Source organism: Diprion similis, chromosome 10 (genome assembly GCF_021155765.1).
Source record: "Diprion similis isolate iyDipSimi1 chromosome 10, iyDipSimi1.1, whole genome shotgun sequence".
Taxonomy (NCBI): domain Eukaryota; kingdom Metazoa; phylum Arthropoda; class Insecta; order Hymenoptera; family Diprionidae; genus Diprion; species Diprion similis.
The window spans coordinates 16,987,553-17,010,763 of record NC_060114.1 but is presented as its reverse complement, the minus strand read 5'-3'; the positions used below and the strand labels follow the sequence as shown (position 1 = coordinate 17,010,763).

Genomic DNA, 23,211 nt, shown 5'->3' with positions numbered 1-23,211 from the left:
ATGAAAAATTACAGACGCTAATCGCGTGAGAGTAAATGTCAGCGTTCGGACACTCCGAGAATGCGTGACGGAGTGGTGAACAAAAAAAGAAAGTTAGATAAAAAATAAAAAGAATTGGCAAATCACTCTTAAGCATTCCATTCGTGATGTAATCGAAGAGAATTCTGGCGAGTCTGTGCCTGCATGGGTCTCTAAGGACAAAAAGACGCGCGCGACGCGCGTTCGTCGTATACCTATGTAGGCACATGTAACATCGCACATTGCCAGGCTGGATGTGTACATACATACACACTCGGCATGATGATTCATGAATAAAAGATTACAAACTGTGAACAACGCGATGTCGAACTCTTTGTTTTGCGATTTGACTAGCTAACGGCCGTTCTTTTAACCCCTTTTCTTTTCTTCATTATCGTTCTTCATTCTCTCTCAATCTCTCGTTCAATGTTTTGTCCCAAGGCGACGATGGAATCAGGCTGGCGTTATTTAAACGACAGGAAGTGATTAGGCGCAATTTGCTTAATGATTGATTCCTGCGACCACATCGTCATAACTCTTGCGGCCTGGCACCCTGGCCTCTTCTTTTTATCGGTGGTCGTGCGGTCTCGCCGGGAGTCAGGTTCGCAAAGAACACCGTCGTCTCTCGATCCGCCGCCTGCACTTGATTGCAACATGATGTATTTTATACCAGCTACGTCCTGATCATTGATTTCATCGTCGGTGCAATCATTTAACATCTCTTACTAATTAGTCTACTGAAGTTGGCTCCGCGATCCAATGCAGCACGCAGAACTAGTGCTGTGCGATTAATCGATTAATCGACAGCTTCGATTAATCGCTTTTTCGACTAATCGATGAATCGACAGTTTCGATTCGTCCACCGATTGACCCGCAGAATTATTATGAGACATCTTCGATTAATCGAATATTCCAAAAACCGATTACTCGAAACCCGATCAATCGATAATCGAAAATTTTTCGGTTATGATGAAGAATGAGAATGCAGTCGAGGATCGTTGAACACTCACCACAAGTCGAAACTCCTCTCCAGTTCAACTTTGATAATTAGCGATCTCATTTGCAGACTGTATAATAGATCATATTATGACTGCTCGATCGGATCGTTTAAAATGAACTTTTACCCTTTGAATCCAAGCGAGCTGGGAGTTTGTCTCGGTGCAGCTGCACTATCGGTGCACCGTTCTCAACGCTCCTCGTCGTCGACGGAACTCTCATTGCTCACTTCTACGTGCGCTGTGTTTGTACGTGCTTAGGTGTGTACGGATGTATGCATGCACAACTAGGGGTCTCAGGTTCCTGAGAACTGAACTCTGGATCTTGCTTTACTGAATCCCAGCTATGTCATGCCACACCTTTCACATAGTTAGACGCGATGCCTGTAGGTCTGTACATACAAACGCTTGTCTCACGCCCACAGACGCATCGCGTTATACGCGTATACAGCATGCACAGAGAGTCTCTTTCTACCGCGAGTATGTATAATCTATGAACCGTTGTTATCCCTGTAGGTCCGCGCGGCGGAAACGGGCCCCCTAATTGGGTCCTCTCGTCTTGTCGATTTTCTTACCTACACGTCACTGAATCCAACCAATCCAATTTATTATACAATTTTACTGTTTTCTGCTTTTTAGGTGCAGAGGCAGCCACCGCTAAAGAAGTGCTCCAGAGTTTCGAGGTTCCCGAACACACGGTCCAGGAAGGATGTTACTTCTCTGCCGAGTATCAGGGCGAGTTTGTCATGCAAGTTGGCGGGGCTGGTTCCAGAGGTTCAGGGAACATCGGGGATCCGGTGCCCTACTCCTCGGTCAACATTACCTTCAATTCGATACCCGTGTGGGGATACTGCCGACGACGAGTTGGCCAGAACGTGCTTTTGGTCAATAGGTCAGTATCAGTTGGTTTCATAGACCGTTAGATTTTCAGCCTCTAATTCGGTGCGATATTTGGGAAGGAGTTCACCCCGTGGATTTGACCAACTGTTGAACCGCCAACTGTTCTTTCTTGGGTAGTATAATTCACGTTTTGAGTATCGTTTCCTGAATTATATTTATATTCCCGTTGGAACGTCCCGATCGACGATGACTCTGTGAAAATTAGTCGTTATAATTGGTTCGGTGAACGAAAATCGGTAACACACGGAGAGCTCAGGCCATCCTGTTGATTCGACAGTGTCTGAACCTGAAACTTTTGCCATGCACATGTTCGCCATTTCGGGTTGAGACGAGTCCGCGATCCATCCTCGGACTCGACGCGACGGTGGAGCAAAAAAGGGTAGAGATGAGGTAAAAAAAGGCGGAAACCGCGATGCGGAGGGGGGAAAGGAGAGGAAAAAACACGAGCGAATCAGATTGTGTAAACGAAAGCAAAATGCATATTATACATGCGCACTTCTTAATGGAAGTTAAATTGCCATCTCCCAAGAGCTATTTATATACACGTTCACCACCATCACCACCATCACCACCACCACCACCACCACCACCACCACCACCACCACCACCACCACCATCATCACCAGCAACAGGATGGAAGGATGCAGGGATATACTGCATTCTCCTTCCTCAATTTTTACCATTTTCATTTGCGTGCCGATGCTGCTGCAGAGACTCGCGCATCATCCTGTTGCTGCAAAGTCTGATCTTCTTTTTCTTGGGAGAGAGAGAAGAGAGAAGAGTAAGAGTTGTAAGAGAATAAAAATTGAAAAAGAAAAAAAAAAAAATTAATAAAACCAAAAAACAACGCGAAACTGCACCTCTCGTCTGAATGATGTTCCGTGGAGAAGTAAATGTGGGTAACATAATGCATGCCTGAAACCCTCGTGCCTATGAATTCTCATCAACTCTTACACTGCACACATGCTCTGCAGTGAATGATATTTCAAGTCTGCTGCAGCTGCAGGACCCCCCTCTGGATGTGATGTTAAAATTGAAATAAAAAGGTAGTCTTGAGAGTGTTTGTAATACCTGCTGATTGGATCGAGGAGAATTGTTGTTCAGGATGCGGGAAAATTAGATTTTTCGAACCGTAATTGGGTGCTTCTTACTACCTTTCTCTTTGCATTTTTTTTTTTTTTTCTTGTTTCTTTTTTCTTCTGATTTGCAGGTTTCCTCGTCAAGTAGGTAGGTTTGGTAGGTATGTCTAAAAACTGATCCGGCCATTGCCCAGTGTTGAAGACATTTCTTCGTTTTTATTTATTTTTTTTTTTATTTTCAATACCGTTTTTTGGTACCGAATACCGCAGAGATCTCTTGCCTGATCGGGTTGCTCTTCTTCGTTGTAAAACTGCCCGGTGGATGTTTCCTCAGCCGTGACGTACTTCTTGGGTCGTCATCTTCTTCATCCTCCTCCTCGTCGTCGTCGTCGTCGTCGTCGTCGTCGTCGTTGAGGCGCGATCATCGAACGAAAGAATTCTTCTCGCCTGCACAAGTTGCGGTTCAGCAGTGATGAGTTCCGATTGGATCCTTGCTGTGAAAAAAACGTTAAACTATATATACTAAACCTTGAGGATAACTACAAGGCGCGGCGGTTATTCTTCTTCTTCATCTCCCTCGAGGCCGGATGGAGAAAAATATATTCCCTCGGCAGTACTGTAAAATCCTAGAGCAATGCGATTTTTTTTTTTTTTTTTTTTACTCTCCTTTTCGACTATAATTATATCTCATCCTGGGACCTCGGTGTAAATGTAAAACAAAAATCAAAAAATGTCTTTCTGATACGAAAAAAACGTGATTCGTATTATATATAAACTATATTACGTATAGACAAAAAATAAATGATTGATTATTGTTATATTGCACTTTTTATTGGTTAGTTTTTATATTTTTTATTTTTTTTCCACAGATACCTCGACGATGAGTGTATACGATGTTTCCGACTGATAAGGAGATCGCGAAACATAATCGAAGTATTCTCGGAGAATTTGAACAGGTGTTACACTTCCGAGATTGCCGCGACAGCATCTTGCGATACTCTGTACTCCACCGCTATTTTGTACCGTAAGTATTTCTTACCTTCAGACGTGTATCTTTTACTTTTTTCTCTTATCTTCCATCTCAAACCTTTATTGTGTACAATAATAAACTGTTACAACTGCACCATTACAATCGAATGCATCGAAAAGGAACAGCTCTCTGATAAATAACGACTTTGTAAATTGAATGCAAAAAGCAAAAAAAAAAAAAAAAAAAAAAAGCAAAAAAATGACAGAGGCGTCTACTTTTTAACTATATAGGAAACAAAATCCGCGAATCACGCATCTCCACATTTACAAGTACCGCGGTTCATTGATCACTTAAATATGTGGAGCCATTACTTGGCAATTATTGCTGTCATACCGACAACGAATAATCCGCGGAATTTATAATCACTGATTCATTATGATAATTTCCTTTACGAAATGTGACTCACGCAGGATTCCGGTGTGTAAGGTGTTTGCCTTTCCGTTAGCCTCACTCACTCTCTCCCTCTCTCTCTCTCTCTATCTCTTTCCCTAATACATCAAGCACTGATATGTATACCTGTGTTGGAATGATGATTTCACATCTTCGCTGTAGGATTCACGTCGTAATTAATAGAGAAAAGGTAAAAATAAAAACGAAATCCTTATATACCTAATTAAGAACGCATTATGTTCTAGTTTGAAACTTATATCCTGCCTCATGCATATAACGAATAACGTTGTACCGCCTCGTTAATGATTAATTAGGTAATTCGGTATTATGATGTACATTAATTGTAAGCCGAAGCTTTCTCACCTGCGTAAATATGTACATACATACATACGTATACATATGTACGACGTTCGGTTTCCTTTTTCTTTTTTTTCTTTTTTTTTTATCTTAAATTCTTTACTCGTTGTACAATGTAAAATTAGCGTGATTTCACCTTATTTACATATGTTATACACCTAAAACTCAAATACTCGTTATCATGCGTATACAGAAGCACAATGTGTAAATATTTGTCTATTGCATAAATCTATAGCAATTAATTCACCTCGTTTTCTTGTGTGCGTTGTACTGCTGCAGCAGCATTGCATCGCATCGTCGGTATATGAAACAAGTGTAAGTATGTACATACATACATCTATATATATGTACAATATACACGTAATGTATAATAACTACAGGAAAGGAAGTGCGGAGAAGATTGTGTAACACTTACGAAAGAATGTCTTAGACAGCGGATGCTACCCGTTTTTTTCTCGTGTCTTATGCTCGTACCTGTACATGACGTACATACGTGTACGTATCTCTACATGCATATCAGAATACATTTTGCTCGGCTTGCGATCCCCACACTTGATACATGCCTACCTGCCTACATATATGTATAGATCTTCTTTTATTTCACCTTTGTATAGAGGCACATTGCTCATAAAACAACGCCCCTAGATACCTAGATCCAGTATGTATAATCATATTAACAACTCACGGTGTATCTGGCGCCATCCGAGTCGATTCAACTTCTCAAACATGCGCATTCTGCACCGCGCGACTTTGATAATTAATTAGAAAACCTGCTGAAAACACGACGGAATATTACGAGTCTCGACAGTTGGAGAAAATTTTTTTTTTATCCTCGTGGTATTCATAACGTATATATATATATATTATTTGCTTTTTCGTTTTTTTCAATTTACATGGTAATTTCGATCTTACCGGTTAGACATAGAACCTATTTCACAGGTATTTCACCTACCTCTGTATTCTACTTCAGCCTGCAGGCAACACATTTTTATACCGAGCAACATCTGTTTGAAAAAATTCTCTTTTATCTTACGAAGGCTATTATGACGATGTCGAATCTTCGGTAATTGTTTCGAGGGTATTAATCAACTATTGGCAACGCTGAACGAGCCGTAATGCTGTAATCAGAAACTGACCTAACCTAACTTATTATAAACGATCCCGTCACGGGTATCTATATGTATATGTACATGGGTTATATACTCGGACAGTATATGTATAGCCATGCCCGCATTACCATATTACGTATACATCGATACATTATTATACACCCTTCGAGACACGTCTTCGTCATTTCAATTGCTGCAGCGTCGCGTCGCAGCTATCACTTTATACTTGTATACTTATATTATGCATATTCTTTTCACACGTCCGTTGATCTCGCCTGCGTGCACACGTAATTGATATTCATAGCATTGTAAATTGTTTGTGTGATGTATTGGCAACTGTTCTATGAGAAAATCCAACTCATGGAACGATGAGAAGATGAGAGGAAATTGATGATTTTTTTTAAAAATATTTTTTCTTATTTCTAGTTTTACTTTTCATCCTACTATAGACGAGGACATGGTATCTACTTTATATCTTATCTTATTATAACTAGCTGTCGGGTTTCTTGGCGACAAGAAATTTGAAACGAAGTATTATTCTTTTACCGTATAATGAGGATAAGGCTCGTCGTGTAAAAAATTGCCGCAAGTTGACCTAGCATTCGTGGTGTTTATGGAAGCGTAACACCGGCCATCTTACTTTTATAGTTTTACCTCAGAATTATACGTATATACACTTGGAGTAGGTACATACCTTGTACCCAACAATTGAATTTAAGTCGAAGTCATCTACACGATCCGCGATCGAGGGTAGTCTTCTATATGTATTATAGCAGTCGGGCGTGGGACTCCGCGGCGTTCTTCGCCTCGAGTTTCTGATCTCAATGAGCTCATTTTTTGCTTCATACTCGGTCGTTTTTTTCCTTTCTTTCTTCTTTTTATACATCATGGTCTACGAAGAAGAACCATCCGACCATGAGATGGGAGGTGAGATAAGTGCGTGAAAAAAGAGGAGTGAAAACGAAAACAATTCAAAAACTATCGGGATCCATCGTATTGGGTGACGCCATCTTGCTCTCATATTTAATAACAAAGATCGTTTATCATTGTATATTTTACTCTGTATCTACTTAATGTATCAAAATTGTTGTCTGAACACTTGCTCGAAGATTTTTGTGCATCGATACTCGTACAATATGGATATCTAAAACGATCAGCTGATCACACCGCACGACGCCATATTGCAACGTTATAGCCATGCGCAAGTGCAATTATAGTAGATTTATAAATCGGTGTTATCAAGTTTTATTAGTTTTCAATTCGGTGGATAATAAGTATCACATGTTATAACGAAATTCAAAACTCGAGCACAATTTCTCAAAAAAATATATTTTTTATTCATCACGTACGTATATGTTGTAGCGCTCTGAATCTGAAGCTGTGTATAATATATTGGTTATACGCCGATAGATTTTTGTAGCGATTTCTCCGTTCTTCGCAATTATATTTACCGGGAGATAATACGGTACCCCATGCGTATAATCATAGCTCTTGGGCCGTATACCGTGAATCCATGGTGAACTGCGAAATTCGATTACGCATGCGTTGACACATGCATTTTACACGAGTCAACGCAGTCCAGTGGGTGCTATGAACTACTGCCAACCTATTTAAGGAAATGGTTCCTAATCTATTGCGTGACGTCCGTCTTGCCGTTGTAAGCGTTAGGTTGGCAGCAGTTCTTGGCACACGCTGGGCTACTTTGAGTCGTGTAAAATCAGTGGATATGTTGATGTTCCTGTTCACCGTAAATTCACGGTATACAGAGCTACCTACCTGTCGCTTCTGGGTTTTCCGTGACTAAACGAAATTCGTTACGCCGAAAGAAGTCATCTCCCATAGCTGGCTCAGTGTCCCATGAAATATTCAGTGAATACGATACAGAATCGGCTGAGATCACACTAATTATCTCACCTGTATTAAACTTGAAATTTTTTTTCCATACACTTTTTATGCGGGAATATTTTTCGACTATAAATTAGACATGAATAAATCTTAACTATATTTTCAATACATAATTCATATTTTTTTTTTCCCAATTGTTAATTCATTCTTAAATATTTTAACCTCAGATTCATCCTTAATTCATGCACACATGTGAGGATTGCACAACGCATACTAATTCACTGTTCATAGATTTAAGTATTAATTTCAGTCTATATTAAATCAAGGGCAAAAGACTCCATCTCAAATTTCCCACGTGTCGCGAGGGTAAATCCGAGTCTCAGAGAATCCTACAAAAATTTTTACGCATCGCCAATATAGGTATATACATAGGTACACCTATGTGAGCACAGGTAGTAGAGTAGATTTACAAAACAAAAAAAAGAGGAAATAACGAACAGAAAAAGAGAGAAAAAATACCCCTGAGGGAAAGTGGTATGGAATTACCAGACTTCCGGTGGGGAGGATGGATTCCTCTCTATTGTATATTTACCTCTAGCTGTTTTGTAGTTTCTATCACGGGCACCCATAGATATCGGTTGTACGATTTATGAAACTCTATGAACTTTAGCCGGTTGGGAGCTCTAATATACTATATTTCTTTGGTGAAAATCCGTAGCTATATGTCTTCGCATAACATACATTATACATATATCAGAGAATAATATCATCTTTTAACAAATGGTATTCAAATTCCATTTCTGACGGTATTTACACTTATTGGTCATTATTAAAGTCGATTTAAAACTCGAGTCACGATTATTCACGAAACGCCTGCTGATATGTAACTCAACATACCCACTTGCAATCTGCATTGCCTGAGTCAGGAGATACCGCCGATTACTATATAATTCATTTGTCGAAAATTCTTTATTTTTCCTCAATATTCAGAGGATACTATCCTTTTCACGAAGAATTTTGCGGAGTTCTTGTAAATTTTTCAGACTAACAATAGAAGAAAGGTTGAGAATCAGCATCTGCTCCGCGTATGTTGGGTTCAAGGAATAAGTTCGAGTTTCGCCTGACGGCAAGCAACCTAACATACATCAAATAACGCGTGTCCTTTGTACCTAGGCGCTGTTTGAATCGATTTTTCAATTTCAAAAAATTGCGCAGTTTTTGCAACTGGAAATATTAATCTCACCATATTTTGATACGTGATAAAAATTCATTTTTCATTCCAGGTACTAAGGAATTCGCTGGACAACCGATAAGGAATGAATATTGCCCGATCGAAGGACGCTACCATTTCACGTACAATATAAACGACGGTTCGGAAGAAAAGATTGAATGTAACACGTTCTCATCTGACTTCGGCAATTGCCCGGACGGATCGGTGTTTCATTTGAAATTCAAACGATGCTCGTTCGAGAATCTTGGTAGGGATGATTTCATCAGTCTGTCGAGAAAGGCGTCTCGCGATCAGATAATGAGTGAGCATAAGTGTTCTGTGTTCGTGATGGTCTTGTCGCATCCTCGTTGCTCCTTATTTGTTTGAGTTTTTTTTCTTTCGTATTTTTTTTTTTTTTTTTTCCTTAATATCTCTTCCATACTTTTGTACTCATCGTATGTGATCGCAAAAATCATGCTGGCTTGAATCATCGTCACCTGCGCATCGACATTCGTTCGCTTTGCTTTGTGACATTGATCAGAATCACACATGCACTTAGCAAAAGATCGGAGAAATGAAAATGTAGACACGTATCTAATGGTAATTTCGGCAACGATCAGCACGAAAAATATAATATGAACGCTGATAGTTGTTCGTTGATATTGGCTTGATGTTATAATTCGCACTAATTTGTAAGATCACTTATGCCACAGTATCTCATACCACGTTTTCCCCGATATATTTTTTAACAAATCATTTTCTATTTTCTGTTTCGCTGATAGAAAATATAAGAAATTCTTATTTCTAATGTGATTAACACGAAATGAGTGTAATTTGAAAATCTTATTTTTCCCATCATTGCAATACATATTCCTATCCAACAGATATTACTTTCAATTGTCTTGGTACTTGGGACGGGCCGAATGGATCGAAATACTTGGCTCTTTTAGACGCGCAAGGAGGCGAAGAACGTCGACCCCAATATCGATGCGGTGTAAGTTGCTTTGTTAGAAAATTTCAAACGAGTACCTCATTACAAAATTCATATAGATTTTGTTTTGAGAACAAAGAAATTCGATGCAAACCTTTACGATTCATGATGTAACGTAGCCATTTACCTTTCAGCTTTATCATGTCGATAATAAAAAAGGTAAAACCTATCTGGCATTCAGCAGCGACTCGAGTTGCACCCAAAACCTTGCAAATTCAACTAGCGGATACGAAACTCTCATACTGAGCAAAGCGACGAACCAAAAAACGGTCCCAGACTATGTGAGAAATCATGTAGCATTGTAAGTATGCGTTAACTACATTCGAAAAAAATTAACTCGTATAAAGACAAGTTTTCCCTTCTTGGTTTCTAGATTTCCAAAATGGTCGCACGGGGAGTGGGAACAATCATTGATCGTGAATGGCACGATGACGTTTACGGATACAAATGGATACAAAAGTTACACTTTCGTAACTGTCGATTCGAACGATCAAAGCGGACGTTACGTCGTCTATTCAAAGGACCAATGGTAATTCTAATGATTCTTACAATTTTCCACAATACATGAGCACGGAAAAAATTAATAAAAATTAGAAATTCTTTTGAAAAAGTCACTGAAAAAAAAGTTATTCTTTCTGAAATTACGAGTCAGGTACTATAATCTCATTCTTTTACAGTGAGGTAGAAGGTTACGTGTGTTTAATGATGAAACAACGCAGTGAAAACGTTTTGGAATTCACCACAGGTGAGAGTAAAAAAAATGAAAAATAATATGAACAATATTGAATGACACTCTATTTTCATCGAAATTTCTATTCTCTTTAGGTACGGCTACAAGTCTTACGTACAAAAGTTATCTCTGCGACGATCCGAATCTCGACAAACCTGTTTGGATGACACAATCCAGTGAGTAGACAAATGAAATGAATCAATTATTTTATAATGATAATCGAAAGATAAAAAAGGAGGTAAAAACTCTAGAATCGTCTATGGAATTGTTATTGCCCAATTCATCTGAGATGTGGAATAATTTTCGTTTAAGGAATAGAACGAGTGGTCGAATCGCCTTGCCCAATTACGGGCCAGTACACAGGAGTTATAACCGATCTTCCTGGAATGTGTGCAGAGCTGAGCAGTAATTGCAACACGCGAGAAATCATGTATTACAAAGTCAGTGATTGTGATACCGGTGAATTATACGAGGGTGCGTAAGAACAGAATTTAATTTCATCATTCGTTGTGATAAAATTTTCTTTTTTATCTTAACCCTTTATAAATTTTCAGAACGCAGTTATTTGTGCCTTGGACAGTGGGAAGAAAATGGCGTTATGTATACGTACACGAAAAGAAACGACACTAGTACAAACGAGTGCTTCGTTGGACTGATAGTTAACGACGAAGAAATCTACATCAAAGAAGCTGGGGATCATTGTATAAGAAATATCGATCCCAAAAAGCAGGGAATGCGTCTCTACAAACAAGGTAAGACTATGGAGAAATGATTAAATTATATCCTTGGAAAAAATAAAATTAAAAGAATGAAAGGTTTCTGGGCTTCCCTTTCTTAGTTTGCTCTGTTCTGAATAAAACAAACTAAACAAGACTAAGGAATACAAGCTCCTCACTTTTGTTTGCTATTTCAGGACAATGTTATGGCAATTCTCCGAGTCCCGCACCCACGCCGCTTAAGCCAATTCCACACGATCCAGTAATGCGGATTACTTCTACACCTCAACCAAACATTGGAGGTAAGACGTCAAACTATCAGTAACTATTCACGGACCGAAAAATGTCATTCAAATTTTGTCTATTTACCATTTTTTTTCTGTTCTCTTCACCTTACAGATAATACGATCAACCAAATTTCAACAACCACAGCTGGATCCGGATCTAACAGGAAAACCGCAATTAACCAACACACTATGTTCCTAGTTAGCATTTTAGGGTTAATTTACCTTAATATGTATTTCTCGAACTCGGAGCGTTGAAGAATTGCTTTAGAACGGGGATATAAATATAACGCGACAAGCGATATTCTAATCGCAATAAATAGACTCTAAGACTGGACAATGTTTAGAAGATCTATCGACTCTTTTTTTTTTAAGATAAAAAAAAGGAAAAGAAAAAGAAAAGACAACAAACAAAACGAGGTAAAAAAAATTTGTGTAGAAAGTGTAGAATAAAAAAAAATACTAGAATAATATATTTAGACGTAATTGTAGGTATACATATTAGACGTATACGCATACTACTATTAATATTTTATTTTATAATATACACGTATTCGTAATTTGAATATATCAAAGAGTGTTTTGAATATTATACATATATACACAATATACATATAACGGCGACTGAATTTACAACGAAAATTTTGCATTGTGAACATTTGAAAAAAAAAAAAATATATATATATGTAACAACGAAGTGACGCGCAGCCAAATTTCAACTTGAATTTGGTCCTTTGGACATTTGACAAAGTGTGACTAGCTTTTCATTTTGTATCCCTCGCAAGTATTTTGATTTTGATTTTAATTTAACTTTTTCGATGCATTTCTTTCGAATAATTTTTTGATTGTATAATTTGTTAAAACAATTTTAGACTGAGACTGCGATATTTGAGTTCCAACTAAGTTCCAAACATCGTTTCTCCATGTTTTTACGTCCGCATGTACGCATGTCGCACTGAAATGTCTTTGAACGTGGCATATCAAGTTATATGGATTTTTTTTTTATAAAAAGTTGTAAGGATATATTATACACATAAACACGTGCCTTAGTAATGTACGACTAATGCGTGACTAATGGCTTGAGTGAAAATAACTTTCATATACTTATAATTGTAATTTTTATCTGATTTAATTCACAGTGTTTATAATTATCGTATACATGTTAAGAACAATGTACAGTTTGCCAGAAGGCAGAACACCATGATGCGGCGGTAGATCGAGCCTTGAGTTAATTGTTTGCTTTTTGGTTTTTCGGTTGGACACAAGTACGGCAAAAAAGAAAGATTACATTTTTACTTTGTAATTCAGTTGCACGGAGTTTGATGCAGAAAAGAGAAAAAAATTCAGCCCACAGCTTACAATAAATTGCAACGGTTGACTCAAATCTCACGGAAACTACCACGCTGAAAATCAAATGTAAATATAGTTTATCGTAAACCGATTTTTATTATTATTTATTAGTGAACATTTATGTAAGAAGTTGAAATTAAGCACCCATGGTAATTGAGAAATGTTAAAATTGAGGACCGTCGATTGATCTGAGAATATTTTTTTCTCTCGGTTATCATTTTTTTTTTTTTACTGTTATGAGTCTTAATTCAATGTTCGTATCTTGAGAACATTTTTTCACGCGAATTTCATGGAACCCCAATTTATAGATCCTCATATTTTTGGAGCAATTAAGCAGTTTAAATAATAGAGGATCGACTGAGTACTTAACCTGGCGTATATTTGATGGATCCTTAAGGCTGTCAATACATTGGATCTGCAATATTTCTCCAAACGTTTCTAGATCTTATTATATTTTTAATTTACGTCTGAATAGAAAGGTTCTTGTGCACGGATAATATTCATTGTAATTTTTTTCGTCCAATTATTGGGACATTGAATCAATTTCCAATTATTCCTTTATATCATTCGAAACTGTATTCCATAACAATTCACTACTTCGTACCGACTGTAAGTTAATATTACTGTATAACGAAGAGAGTTTTCTATTCTTAAATTTCTTCCTCAAACTTGCGTGCTAGCAATAATTTTAAGCAGACTATGTTTCGTGCGAAAATGATGTAAAATATTTTTGTACAAAAAAAAAAGACAGGTTACGAAAAAAGCAATAAGAAATCCATATACTTATATTTTTTTACCATACATGCACGAAAACACCGGTTTTGCTCCCCGTAACGAGGGAGCATGGCATGTCAAAGAAAACAAAGTGTGTTCCTCCGGTGGACGTGTTTTTGTTCCAATCTGCGCAGACCATATTTCAGTGGTTGACCTCTAGCCGAATGGAAGCCATTTTGAAAATCGCTAAATGACCTCGAATGCGATTGGTTGAAAATCCAAGATGGCTTTCATTCGACGCGCGACACGATTGGTTTTTAGAGACGGGCTGCGCAAGAGATCGCCTACAAAACAACGCTCGGACGGTATGAGTCCTAACCTCACTATAGGAAGCAAAATCCGCATCCGTGCATACTGGAAAAAAATATCGTGTGCACCACAGGAGCGACCGTTTCGCTCCCTTGGTGTACAATATACTGTTACAAAGGATAAAATCACCCGTTTTACCCCCCTTTCAAATGATCTATTAGTCGGCTTGTGACGCAAGAAGTATAAGCGTTCTTATGTCATAAAATTAATAGGGTTGCTGTATCAACCACTATTATTGTAAAAACAGTCCTGTTTCAGACTTTAAACTAGAATTGCCATTAAAAGCATTTTTCTCCAAACATTTTATCTAGCGCCTTTTATTGATTCCGTTAATCAAGCTCACGAACCCACATTTATTTGAAACGCGAGTCCATTTCAATACTATTAATTAATTTAAGTGATTAAACGATACCACGTGTGTCCTACGTACTTATTTAGCGTACGTTTTTGTTTTATAAACCGTAACAGCGATATACCTTCTAACTAAACGGAATTATTTCCTATAATCTATAACTATACTTGCCAAATACATTTTTTAACACAAACGTGCGAACAAATTTCTCTTTGCGAAATTATTCGAAAAATATATTTCGCTAAAATTCGAACCATATTTTTCAGTTTCCCAGTGTGAAGAAACCGAATTTTGTAATTAATGTATCGATGCATAAATTTTGGATTTTATGTGCCGATCATAGCCAAAATTAGCCGAGTATTATTTATCATGCACCGTTTATAGTTCAAGCCGGCTGAAAGTAGGTGATGATGTTGAGCCTAGAACGTGTCTGACCCCGAGGTCTAGTTCCGGCGGTATCGCATTCTAGGATCTCTGAGGGTATGAAGGCATGCTAGATTTAGGAGTCGAATTGCGAACGGTGCACAGTGGATAACACTCGAGGTAATTACTCTAGAGAGACATTAAGTAATGTCGTAGATCTTGTCAGTGGACACTGTGCACATTGTGTACGAGCTTGACGCAAGGTAATCATAATTTAGCAGAACGAGAACTGCACAGAATTAACTCTCGGCACTGTACAAGGTCATCACAAATGAGCCAACGCAGAGATAAAGAGAAGAGATATCTTCCGAAGCCGCGAACAGCGTTCAGAGACCTTTCAGAAAACAGGTTTGTCGGAGTTTCGATATTATTTTCTGCAATTCTTTTCAACTCCATTAATAGCTTGTCCTGACAAGCAAAGACGTTGTTATATACACAAGCGGAAAAGGTAGATTATGGATTGTGAGATTGTCGGGCTGCGGTTCTGGAGGGAATTGATAAGGAACACTGGACGGAAATCTTTGTCCAACTTCCTCTTCGCGACCTCAAGGCCTGATTGTTGAACTGTTGTTATCGATAAAAAGGAAGACCATGCAGCTGTAGGTAGGCACCCAATAGCACAGCAATTATGATAATAATAATCAGTTTGTGATAAATGATATATTATAGAAGCCCGAGACGCGAATACGAAGAGAGTCTAGAGCGCAGGTCCTTTCGAATGGAGTTTACTACGAGACGAATTCAGTCACGCGATCTCGCTTGGCAAGCTACCCTGCACCATTGGAAGGCCCTGCTCGGTCGCAGCAAGTCGTCAGTCCGTGGTTAAACACGATGAAGAACAGCACGAGATTCGCCTTCACTTTGTCCCTGTTGGCCTTGTTCTGTAATGGGATTCCCGTCGTCGATTCCCAGAAAACTCATGCTCGCCAAGGCGTCGGCAGGGAACCACCAACGATCTCGATACCCCTTCAGGGTAGTCTGGTTGGAAAGGAGGTGAGGTTTTAATATGCACGGACAAAACTGCACTGACTTCTTACTAAGCACCAATCGCATTACCACGCCTATTTAACCGTGCATTTTAAAAGATGGAGTGGTATCTTTCGATCGACGGCACATGTTAACCACGTTCCTATACAAAGCAATTCGTACTTATGGCAATCAATAACATACCCGCACGCCAAGTTCCAAATGAAAAATTTTCCAGTATTAATCGAAATTATAAACTAAACATGCAGTCAGGTGTTTAAGATCTCGAATTGAGTGATACATCTATTACAAAGAATTCATTCACTCGACTCGGGTGCTTCTATGCAAAAACTGAAATTCAATATTTACAATAAACTGTCATCTCTCTCAGTCAAATATGATTTCTTCACGGTTCACAAATTATTTTCAAATAAAGTCGTATCATTATTTGTCAATAATAAGCATTTTCCCAAGGTGTAAGGGGGGACAAATGTTCATAGTCACGTGATCCGTGTCGGCAACAACCCTGTAATTACCGGACTCTGAAAGAGCGGTTGTAACATTTTTATCGAAACTTTTTGGTACTCTTGACACAACACGTCATTTTCCATTTCGCATGTAATCAGAAGGTACATTGTGTGATTATAATCATTGTTCATTCGCGAAGAGGTCGGAGTACCATTTCATCTTTCGATGTTAACCAAATTCTGTTGCTCTAACTTTTAGTAATTAAATTGGTTTAATTAGATGACATGGATGCGGACACAGAAGGTTTTCGCCTACCTTGGAATACCCTATGCACAGCCTCCGATTCGCGAGCTCCGATTTGTTGCGCCTAATACAGACCCGCTACCCTCGTGGTCCGGGGTCAAAGACGCCACCAGCTACGCTCCATCCTGTCAGCAAGTAGAGGGTGGACGAAAGCTCCATGAACGGACTTACCTCCGTCTTTTGGCCATCAGTGATGCCAAGGATCCAGGAGTCAGCGAGGATTGTCTTTACCTGAATGTCTTCGTGCCTGATGGTGAGCTCAAATCTCATAAACTTTTCCTCATATAAGTCATCCGGTAATCGAGATATGTATCGTTTTACTCTAGTGCTAAGAATGAAAGTTAGAAAAAATTTGCGCAATTTTTTAATTACTGTCATGATATGGTAAATTCGCTGTGATAACGGGTCGATGGAAATTCCTGGCGGAAGAATGAACGTCAAGCGGTTTAACTTGGCAAGGTGTGCCTTGGCATTTGAATTGCTAAGGTGACAAATTGGTTCCTGATTTAGAATTGCGGATTAACAAATGGCGGTCTATAATTAAAAGCAAATAGCATCACGGCTTAATTGTATTAACTGAAATTTAAGTGAGACTTTGATGCAGAGCAGTTCAATACCAAAATAGAATAAAGAATTTAACCTCTTCCTATCATTTGACGTGGACATACTCATTCTGAATTGTGAATAGTCCGAGTAGAGAAAAATTCAGGAATGAAACATGTTGATGTAAGTTAAATCAAAAAAAAAAATGGAAATATTGAGACAGAGCCTTGTGCCAACTGAAATCGGTTTTTCTCGTTTACAATTTTTACCACCCAACGACACGCGATCTTACTGCAGAAAGTTCTTTCCGCAGCAACACGAAGTTAAAGTTCGTCGTGACAAAGAGCTTACAAGCCTCGAAAGTTGACTAAAATTAAAATCCATTGACGCGGTGTTGCAAATTTATTCACAGGGGCCTTTGTTACAATATTCGCAGACCATTAGAGAAGGATTTAAACATATTAAGTAAACGGGGATGAAATTTTCGAAATACATACAGTCCAATGTGAAAACTGTGGAAAACTAGAAGCGAATTGGAACCGACAGGAATACCAAAGTGTGGAATTAGTTTGCCTATAACTGAGATTATCGATTCCGGATGCGAAGAATCAGTCGGTCAATCGTCAAGCCCCCGAAGCCTTCGTGAGAAGTGAATTTCAGTATCGGTGTGAAACCGAGCCAAGTCATTTGTTTACTTCTTTAACCAGATGATTTGGATTATACTTGATGAAATTTCCGGCAGGGTAGTCAGCCCGTCAGCTTTATACGTCTGACGCACATGCAACCCTTATATCAAATCGATGCTTTACTTCTTTACGACTCCTGCATGCAGGAACCTATATAACGAGAGAACTTTCCAAGGGCATATAATACACCGCCTCGGGTAATGGGCTTTCAGTTTCCTTGAAGATGACGATAGTAATCGTTGCGATAAACAACCCCAGGTGTACAAAACTAGCCAACGCCACGATACTCACATTATACGTCCTATAAGAACGCAACGGTGACATTTTCTCTGTCGAAAGTAGAAAAAAAAAATCATATACTGATCAAAATCTCGGGATCGTCGGTGGCCACTCATCTGTGTATTACCAAAATCCATTTCAAAGCGTACGACAAATCGACTGTGAACACCAAACTAACCAGACCTGCTTCACTGTACTCGGCGTTTGGCACACTTATGCAGCCATGTGCAGTTAGTCCGGACTGGGGCACCTTTACAGCCAAACCGCAACTGGGCTGGCGGGAACAACGACAAAGAAAGAATTGCCATTTGGACACAAGCTGAACGGTCTTGGATCGATAAGGGAATAAAGTATACGAGTTTTAAAGTGTTGGTGGAGAGGAAGGGATGCTTGTGTTGCAACGTTACGGTGCTTTGGACACGCAATCCGTTCGCCTTCCCCGCAGATGCCATGATACGATGCTAATAGTCACGAAGCCGTCTCCTCCACCCCCCAAAATCATTCCATCGCCATTCTTAGCTGGGTTTTCGCTCCCTTCGTGTACATATCACGCGGACCTTGGATGCGGCTTTTAAACCCTGGAAAATGCGACTGGGCCAATAGATCGCCATCGCGAGGCTCATGGAATTACCGCAATCATCCGCAGGCTCGACTTTCCTTCCAGCTGAACAACCCTGCTGAGTCACATGACGTACAATATTATTGTATATAGTACAGGTACTGCAGAGAGTTAAAGACTTGGGAAACTCTTACCGCAGATCATATGCTGACGCCAAGCAAACGCAATTGTGTGCGAATGCTTGCTTTTCACAGTGTTCTGTTTGAAGTAACGCAATTGTTGGGCACAGGGAACCGGGCTAAAACCTGTTTCGAAAAATCTTGGCTCGCAATTTTTAATAGTGCAATTGTAAAGGCTTATGACTGTCAGTCATAGTGCGATGCTCAGTGTTCTACCTCAAAAATCATCAAGTCGGGAATAACACTTATAGGCCACTCTTTCAGAAGGATATACAAATTCTGACTTTAGATTCGTGATCAGCGACCCCAAAAACCCCTGAGTAACAAAATTGAGGCCAAAATATTGAGTGAAAAAATATGTGACTGAAAGGGTTAACCATGTTATAAAGATGTGTGTATAGATCGAGATTCACTCAAGTATTTTCTTACTAGAATCAATCAGTAGAAAGCATTGTCATTGAAAATAATGTTGGTCAATTTGCTCGTCGATACGTTTTATGGGCTCGACCGATTCACTTGAAATTTGGCGTCAGTATTCTTGGACGTATCCCGTGTCTGGTGTTTTCGTTTGTCATACCGATCCGTTCAATTTATTTCAGGCAATCCTCCGAGCGAAGGCTGGCCGGTGATGGTCTGGTTTCACGGAGGAGATTTCAACACCGGGACTCCAGCGATTTGGGACGCGACAGTCTTCTCGATCAAACAGAAGGTAGGCTTTGGACCCAGTGATACTCCGCTTTGGAAAGTTCGAATCGGCCTTGAAAAGGTCGCAGGACTCTCGTCGAAATCGATCCATAGCATGCTATTGATAGTCGTGTATGAAACTACTGTCATTAAATCCGGATGTTTCGCGTGTTTCGGAGACATGCATAACGACGCCGAGTCTTGTGCATGATAACGTAGGTATGTCACGGTTTATATGCACGAATTCGTACGAGGTGGACGTCTAGCTTGAAAAAGGAAGGCGAAGAAAAGTGTGAACTTATTCTACAGATCTTATCACTTTTGTTTTCCCAAGTGGATATGTACCTCAAATAACCTAGACTGGCAAAAGTGCTGCAGGAGTTACTGCGTGTATAATACCCGTCGCGTGAAAATACATAACTCGATTCTGGGATTTCGCTTTTTTACGGCCTGATAGAGCGCGAGTAATCGACGAGACTTTCTGTGCTGCCTACGGCACAGGGTTCAAGATATGACTTGGAACTTGACTTATCGCAAGGGATCGGAGGGTGAAAATAAGGAATAGTTAGGGGCCAGCACGTGATAAGAGTTGCGTAATTGCGTGGTCACCCTTACTTCAATTTTTAGTACATATACATGCCAGGACCTGGAATCGCGGATCAGGACCTTGACCATGAATTTTTATCCGAACTTGATCGGTTAGAATTCGGAGATAGTCACACTGATATTATTCGCAAATTTTCGTTGAGCGGAATTATTCCTGAACGTAACCTCTACCGCAATAAATTTTCTGATATATCGTGCGGCTATGAAACGAATTCATTTATCCTCTATACCTGTACGTATGTCAGCTGCGATAAAGATATTTTTAGGATGATGTTAGATCAATGAATCGAAGCGCAACGGATCAACTGACTTGATATTCGCGTGGAGGATCGGAAATTTATGCGAATTCGCGATGAATTTGAATAATGAAAGTGGTTCTGGGGTTACTTCATGTATTGTTGGGGAACTAAAATTCTGTTTTGCAGGTTTTCAACCAGAGTAATAAGTTGCAAATTTATTAGCTTCCGCGCAATCTGAATCTGCTAATAATAGCCAAAGTTCTCATGTCGTCTCAGAATATTAATGTCGCGTCCTGTTGAGTCAGGGAAGTCCCAAATCTAACAGTAATTGGAAATCGTATTGTTAATCACAAGAACTCATAACGACTTAAATGTCCGTAAAAATCATGAGGAATCAATCGAGATAACTGAAATCATTACTCGAAATCGCGTGAAAGTGTTGAAAATTATAGAAATCTTTGTAAGTGGTTAATGGTTTTAATTTATCAACACTGATGCTGAGTTTTTCCTATTGATATCCATCTTACTGCGTACTTTCGTTCATTTCCAATTAACCGAATGATTTCCGTTGATTTCAAATGATTCCTCAGTGTTTTAGGTGATCCACAGTGATTGTTGTGATCCTTTCTAATCCGGTAGGTCTTCCGCTAGGAAAGTTAGGAAATCGTTAGAAATCAACGAGGATCACACAATAAGATACGAAATCATACATATATTTTCCAAGTAAATTTCTTCCGAGTATGTTTGACTCTTCTTTCAAATATCCGATCCCAATTGACCGTGACTTTGACGTGCTCAGATGCTGATCGTGACGGTTGCGTACCGGCTGAACATCCTTGGATTCTTCACGACGACGGACGCAGAGGCACCTGGCAACTACGGAATGCTGGACCAGATAGCAGCGTTGGACTGGGTGCAGAAAAACATTCAATACTTTTCCGGCCAAGCGGACAACGTGGTAATATACGGTCATAGTTCGGGAGCGATAAGCGTGGGTCTTCACATGCTGAGTCCATTGAGTCGGGGGAAATTTTCCAAGGCAATAGCGATGAGCGGAGACGCTATCGGGTCGGTTGGATCGCCGAAGACAGAAGCTCCGGTGGTAGACCAGATAGCGGAAAAGTTCGCGTGCAATCGTCACCCGTCAACGGATCTCATCAAGTGTCTCCGTCGCGTCGAAGCCAACATCCTAGTGCAGGAATCCTCGTTCATAGAAACGTGGGGCCCAATTGTCGACTACGAGACGAACAACAAGACAGAGCCGTTCCTGCCGGAGGATCCGCTGGTCACACTGGAAATGGGCAACTTCAACGCGGTTCCTTTGCTGGTCGGCTATTCGAACAACGAGCAGGCCTTGGCCTATATCGAGTCTATTGGTAACGGACAGGACGAAAACGCAGACGGGGCGTTGAGTTCGGAGAAGTTCGAGGCGCTGATAGACAGCGAGATCACCGCCGCGGCGAAGAAGTTCGAGGACAATACCACCTGCGAGGTGGACTCGGATATGCTGGTGAAATCGGTGCTCTTTTACTACAAACCCTACCCCCCGACCAAGGACGAAATGGTGCTGAGGGACCGGTACCTCGACCTTCAGACCGAGAAGAACTACGCCGCTGGTCTCACTCTTCTTGCAGGAAAAGTCTCGCGGCAGAAGCCGGCCTTTGTTTATCGGTTCGACTACCGCCCGCGGACGGCTATGTCCACGGAGGGTGTTCCCGACTGGGCTGGTGTCCCGCACATGTTCGAACTCCAGTTCGTCTGGGGCCTTCCTCACGCAGCAAGCACCGTGCAGTGGAACCCGGCCGACAAGAAGATGTCCGACGTGATGATGATGCTCTTTTCGAATTTCGTAAAGACCGCGAACCCCTCGCAGACGAGCATCGGGGTCAGGTGGGAGCCCTACACCGAGGATAATCCCGGCATTTTACTGATCGACAGGACCATCAATATGAGCGATCACAACGCCGTCGACTACAAGGCGCTCGCATTTTGGAACGAGTATTATCCCATTGTTCTCGAGGAGGCGAGGTCCTGTGACTGTAACAACACATCAGCCGCCCAGTCTCTCACATCCGTTTCGTCCAATTTCCGCTTTGTTTTTTTCACCGCGGTGTTGCAGAGTATCGTTGCGGAGCCGGTGTTCGTTAGGAGGTTCGGATTGTTCTGATGAGTAGAATAGTCGAGAAGAAATATTGTATTGTCTCTGCAATATTGCCAAGTCTGTTGTAGCAGCTATTGTACTACTAAGCTGAAAATGGTCAATGGTTGGATGATATTAATAGACGCGATTTTATCACTCAAATTATCATTCAAATCAAATTTCACTATCGTCGTTCTGTTTTTTCATACGTGTATAATTGGCAATATTGCGAAGTTCAAAGAAGTTGCATAATATGTGAAAAGTTGCGATAGAATCTTCGGGAATGCTTGTTGGCTTTTTTTTTTGCAACGTATTGTTGCCACTTTGGTAATAAGCCAGAATGCAGAGTTGCAAGAATTAATTAATAATACACTCTTCTAGTCATGTCAATGAGGAAATGTGCATTCAATTAATCGAAACGAGAATAAAATCGTCGGAATGCGTTAACTGCTCGCATCGAAGAAATGGATATGTAATTGCAAAATTCCATTGACGCTTCTCGGACGTCCGAAAGGAAAGGTTGAAAAAAGTTTGTGTCACCGGTACACTTGCACAATATGTTGATTGGCAACTTCATATAAGTGAAAATAAATCTTTTCACACATCGTTCCATACTAAACGTAAAACGTTTGAAATTGATTACTCCTAAACTCTTTCTTACAAGTTAGCTATCTTTACATGTACGAATATTATTAAA

At 39.9% G+C, this 23,211-nt stretch overlaps 2 protein-coding genes across 3 annotated transcripts in view; both read left to right on the top strand.

Moving 5' to 3' along the window:
• LOC124411728 overlaps positions 1-12,050 on the top strand; it is a 30,327-nt gene extending 18,277 nt beyond the window's left edge. Inside the window, exons 2-13 of one of the 2 annotated variants that reach the window (XM_046891048.1) lie at positions 1,653-1,905; positions 3,862-4,016; positions 9,007-9,201; positions 9,818-9,927; positions 10,059-10,225; positions 10,298-10,453; positions 10,602-10,669; positions 10,750-10,830; positions 10,967-11,128; positions 11,209-11,406; positions 11,568-11,672; positions 11,770-12,050. In XM_046891048.1, coding sequence (XP_046747004.1) covers positions 1,653-1,905; positions 3,862-4,016; positions 9,007-9,201; positions 9,818-9,927; positions 10,059-10,225; positions 10,298-10,453; positions 10,602-10,669; positions 10,750-10,830; positions 10,967-11,128; positions 11,209-11,406; positions 11,568-11,672; positions 11,770-11,912 — 1,793 coding nt within the window. In that variant the 3' untranslated portion in view covers positions 11,913-12,050. Of the gene's footprint in view, positions 1-1,652; positions 1,906-3,861; positions 4,017-9,006; positions 9,256-9,817; positions 9,928-10,058; positions 10,226-10,297; positions 10,454-10,601; positions 10,670-10,749; positions 10,831-10,966; positions 11,129-11,208; positions 11,407-11,567; positions 11,673-11,769 lie in introns of both variants that reach the window. The other variant, XM_046891046.1, reaches the window with a different exon arrangement.
• A 3,229-nt stretch (positions 12,051-15,279) lies between these two features.
• On the top strand, positions 15,280-22,907 carry LOC124411838 (carboxylesterase 5A-like). The gene is made up of 4 exons (XM_046891307.1): positions 15,280-15,855; positions 16,576-16,852; positions 19,445-19,554; positions 21,174-22,907. The coding sequence occupies exons 1-4, from the start codon at positions 15,694-15,696 to the stop codon at positions 22,539-22,541; spliced, it is 1,917 nt and encodes a 638-aa protein (XP_046747263.1). The 5' UTR covers positions 15,280-15,693; the 3' UTR covers positions 22,542-22,907.
• The last annotated feature ends 304 nt before the right edge of the window (positions 22,908-23,211 follow it).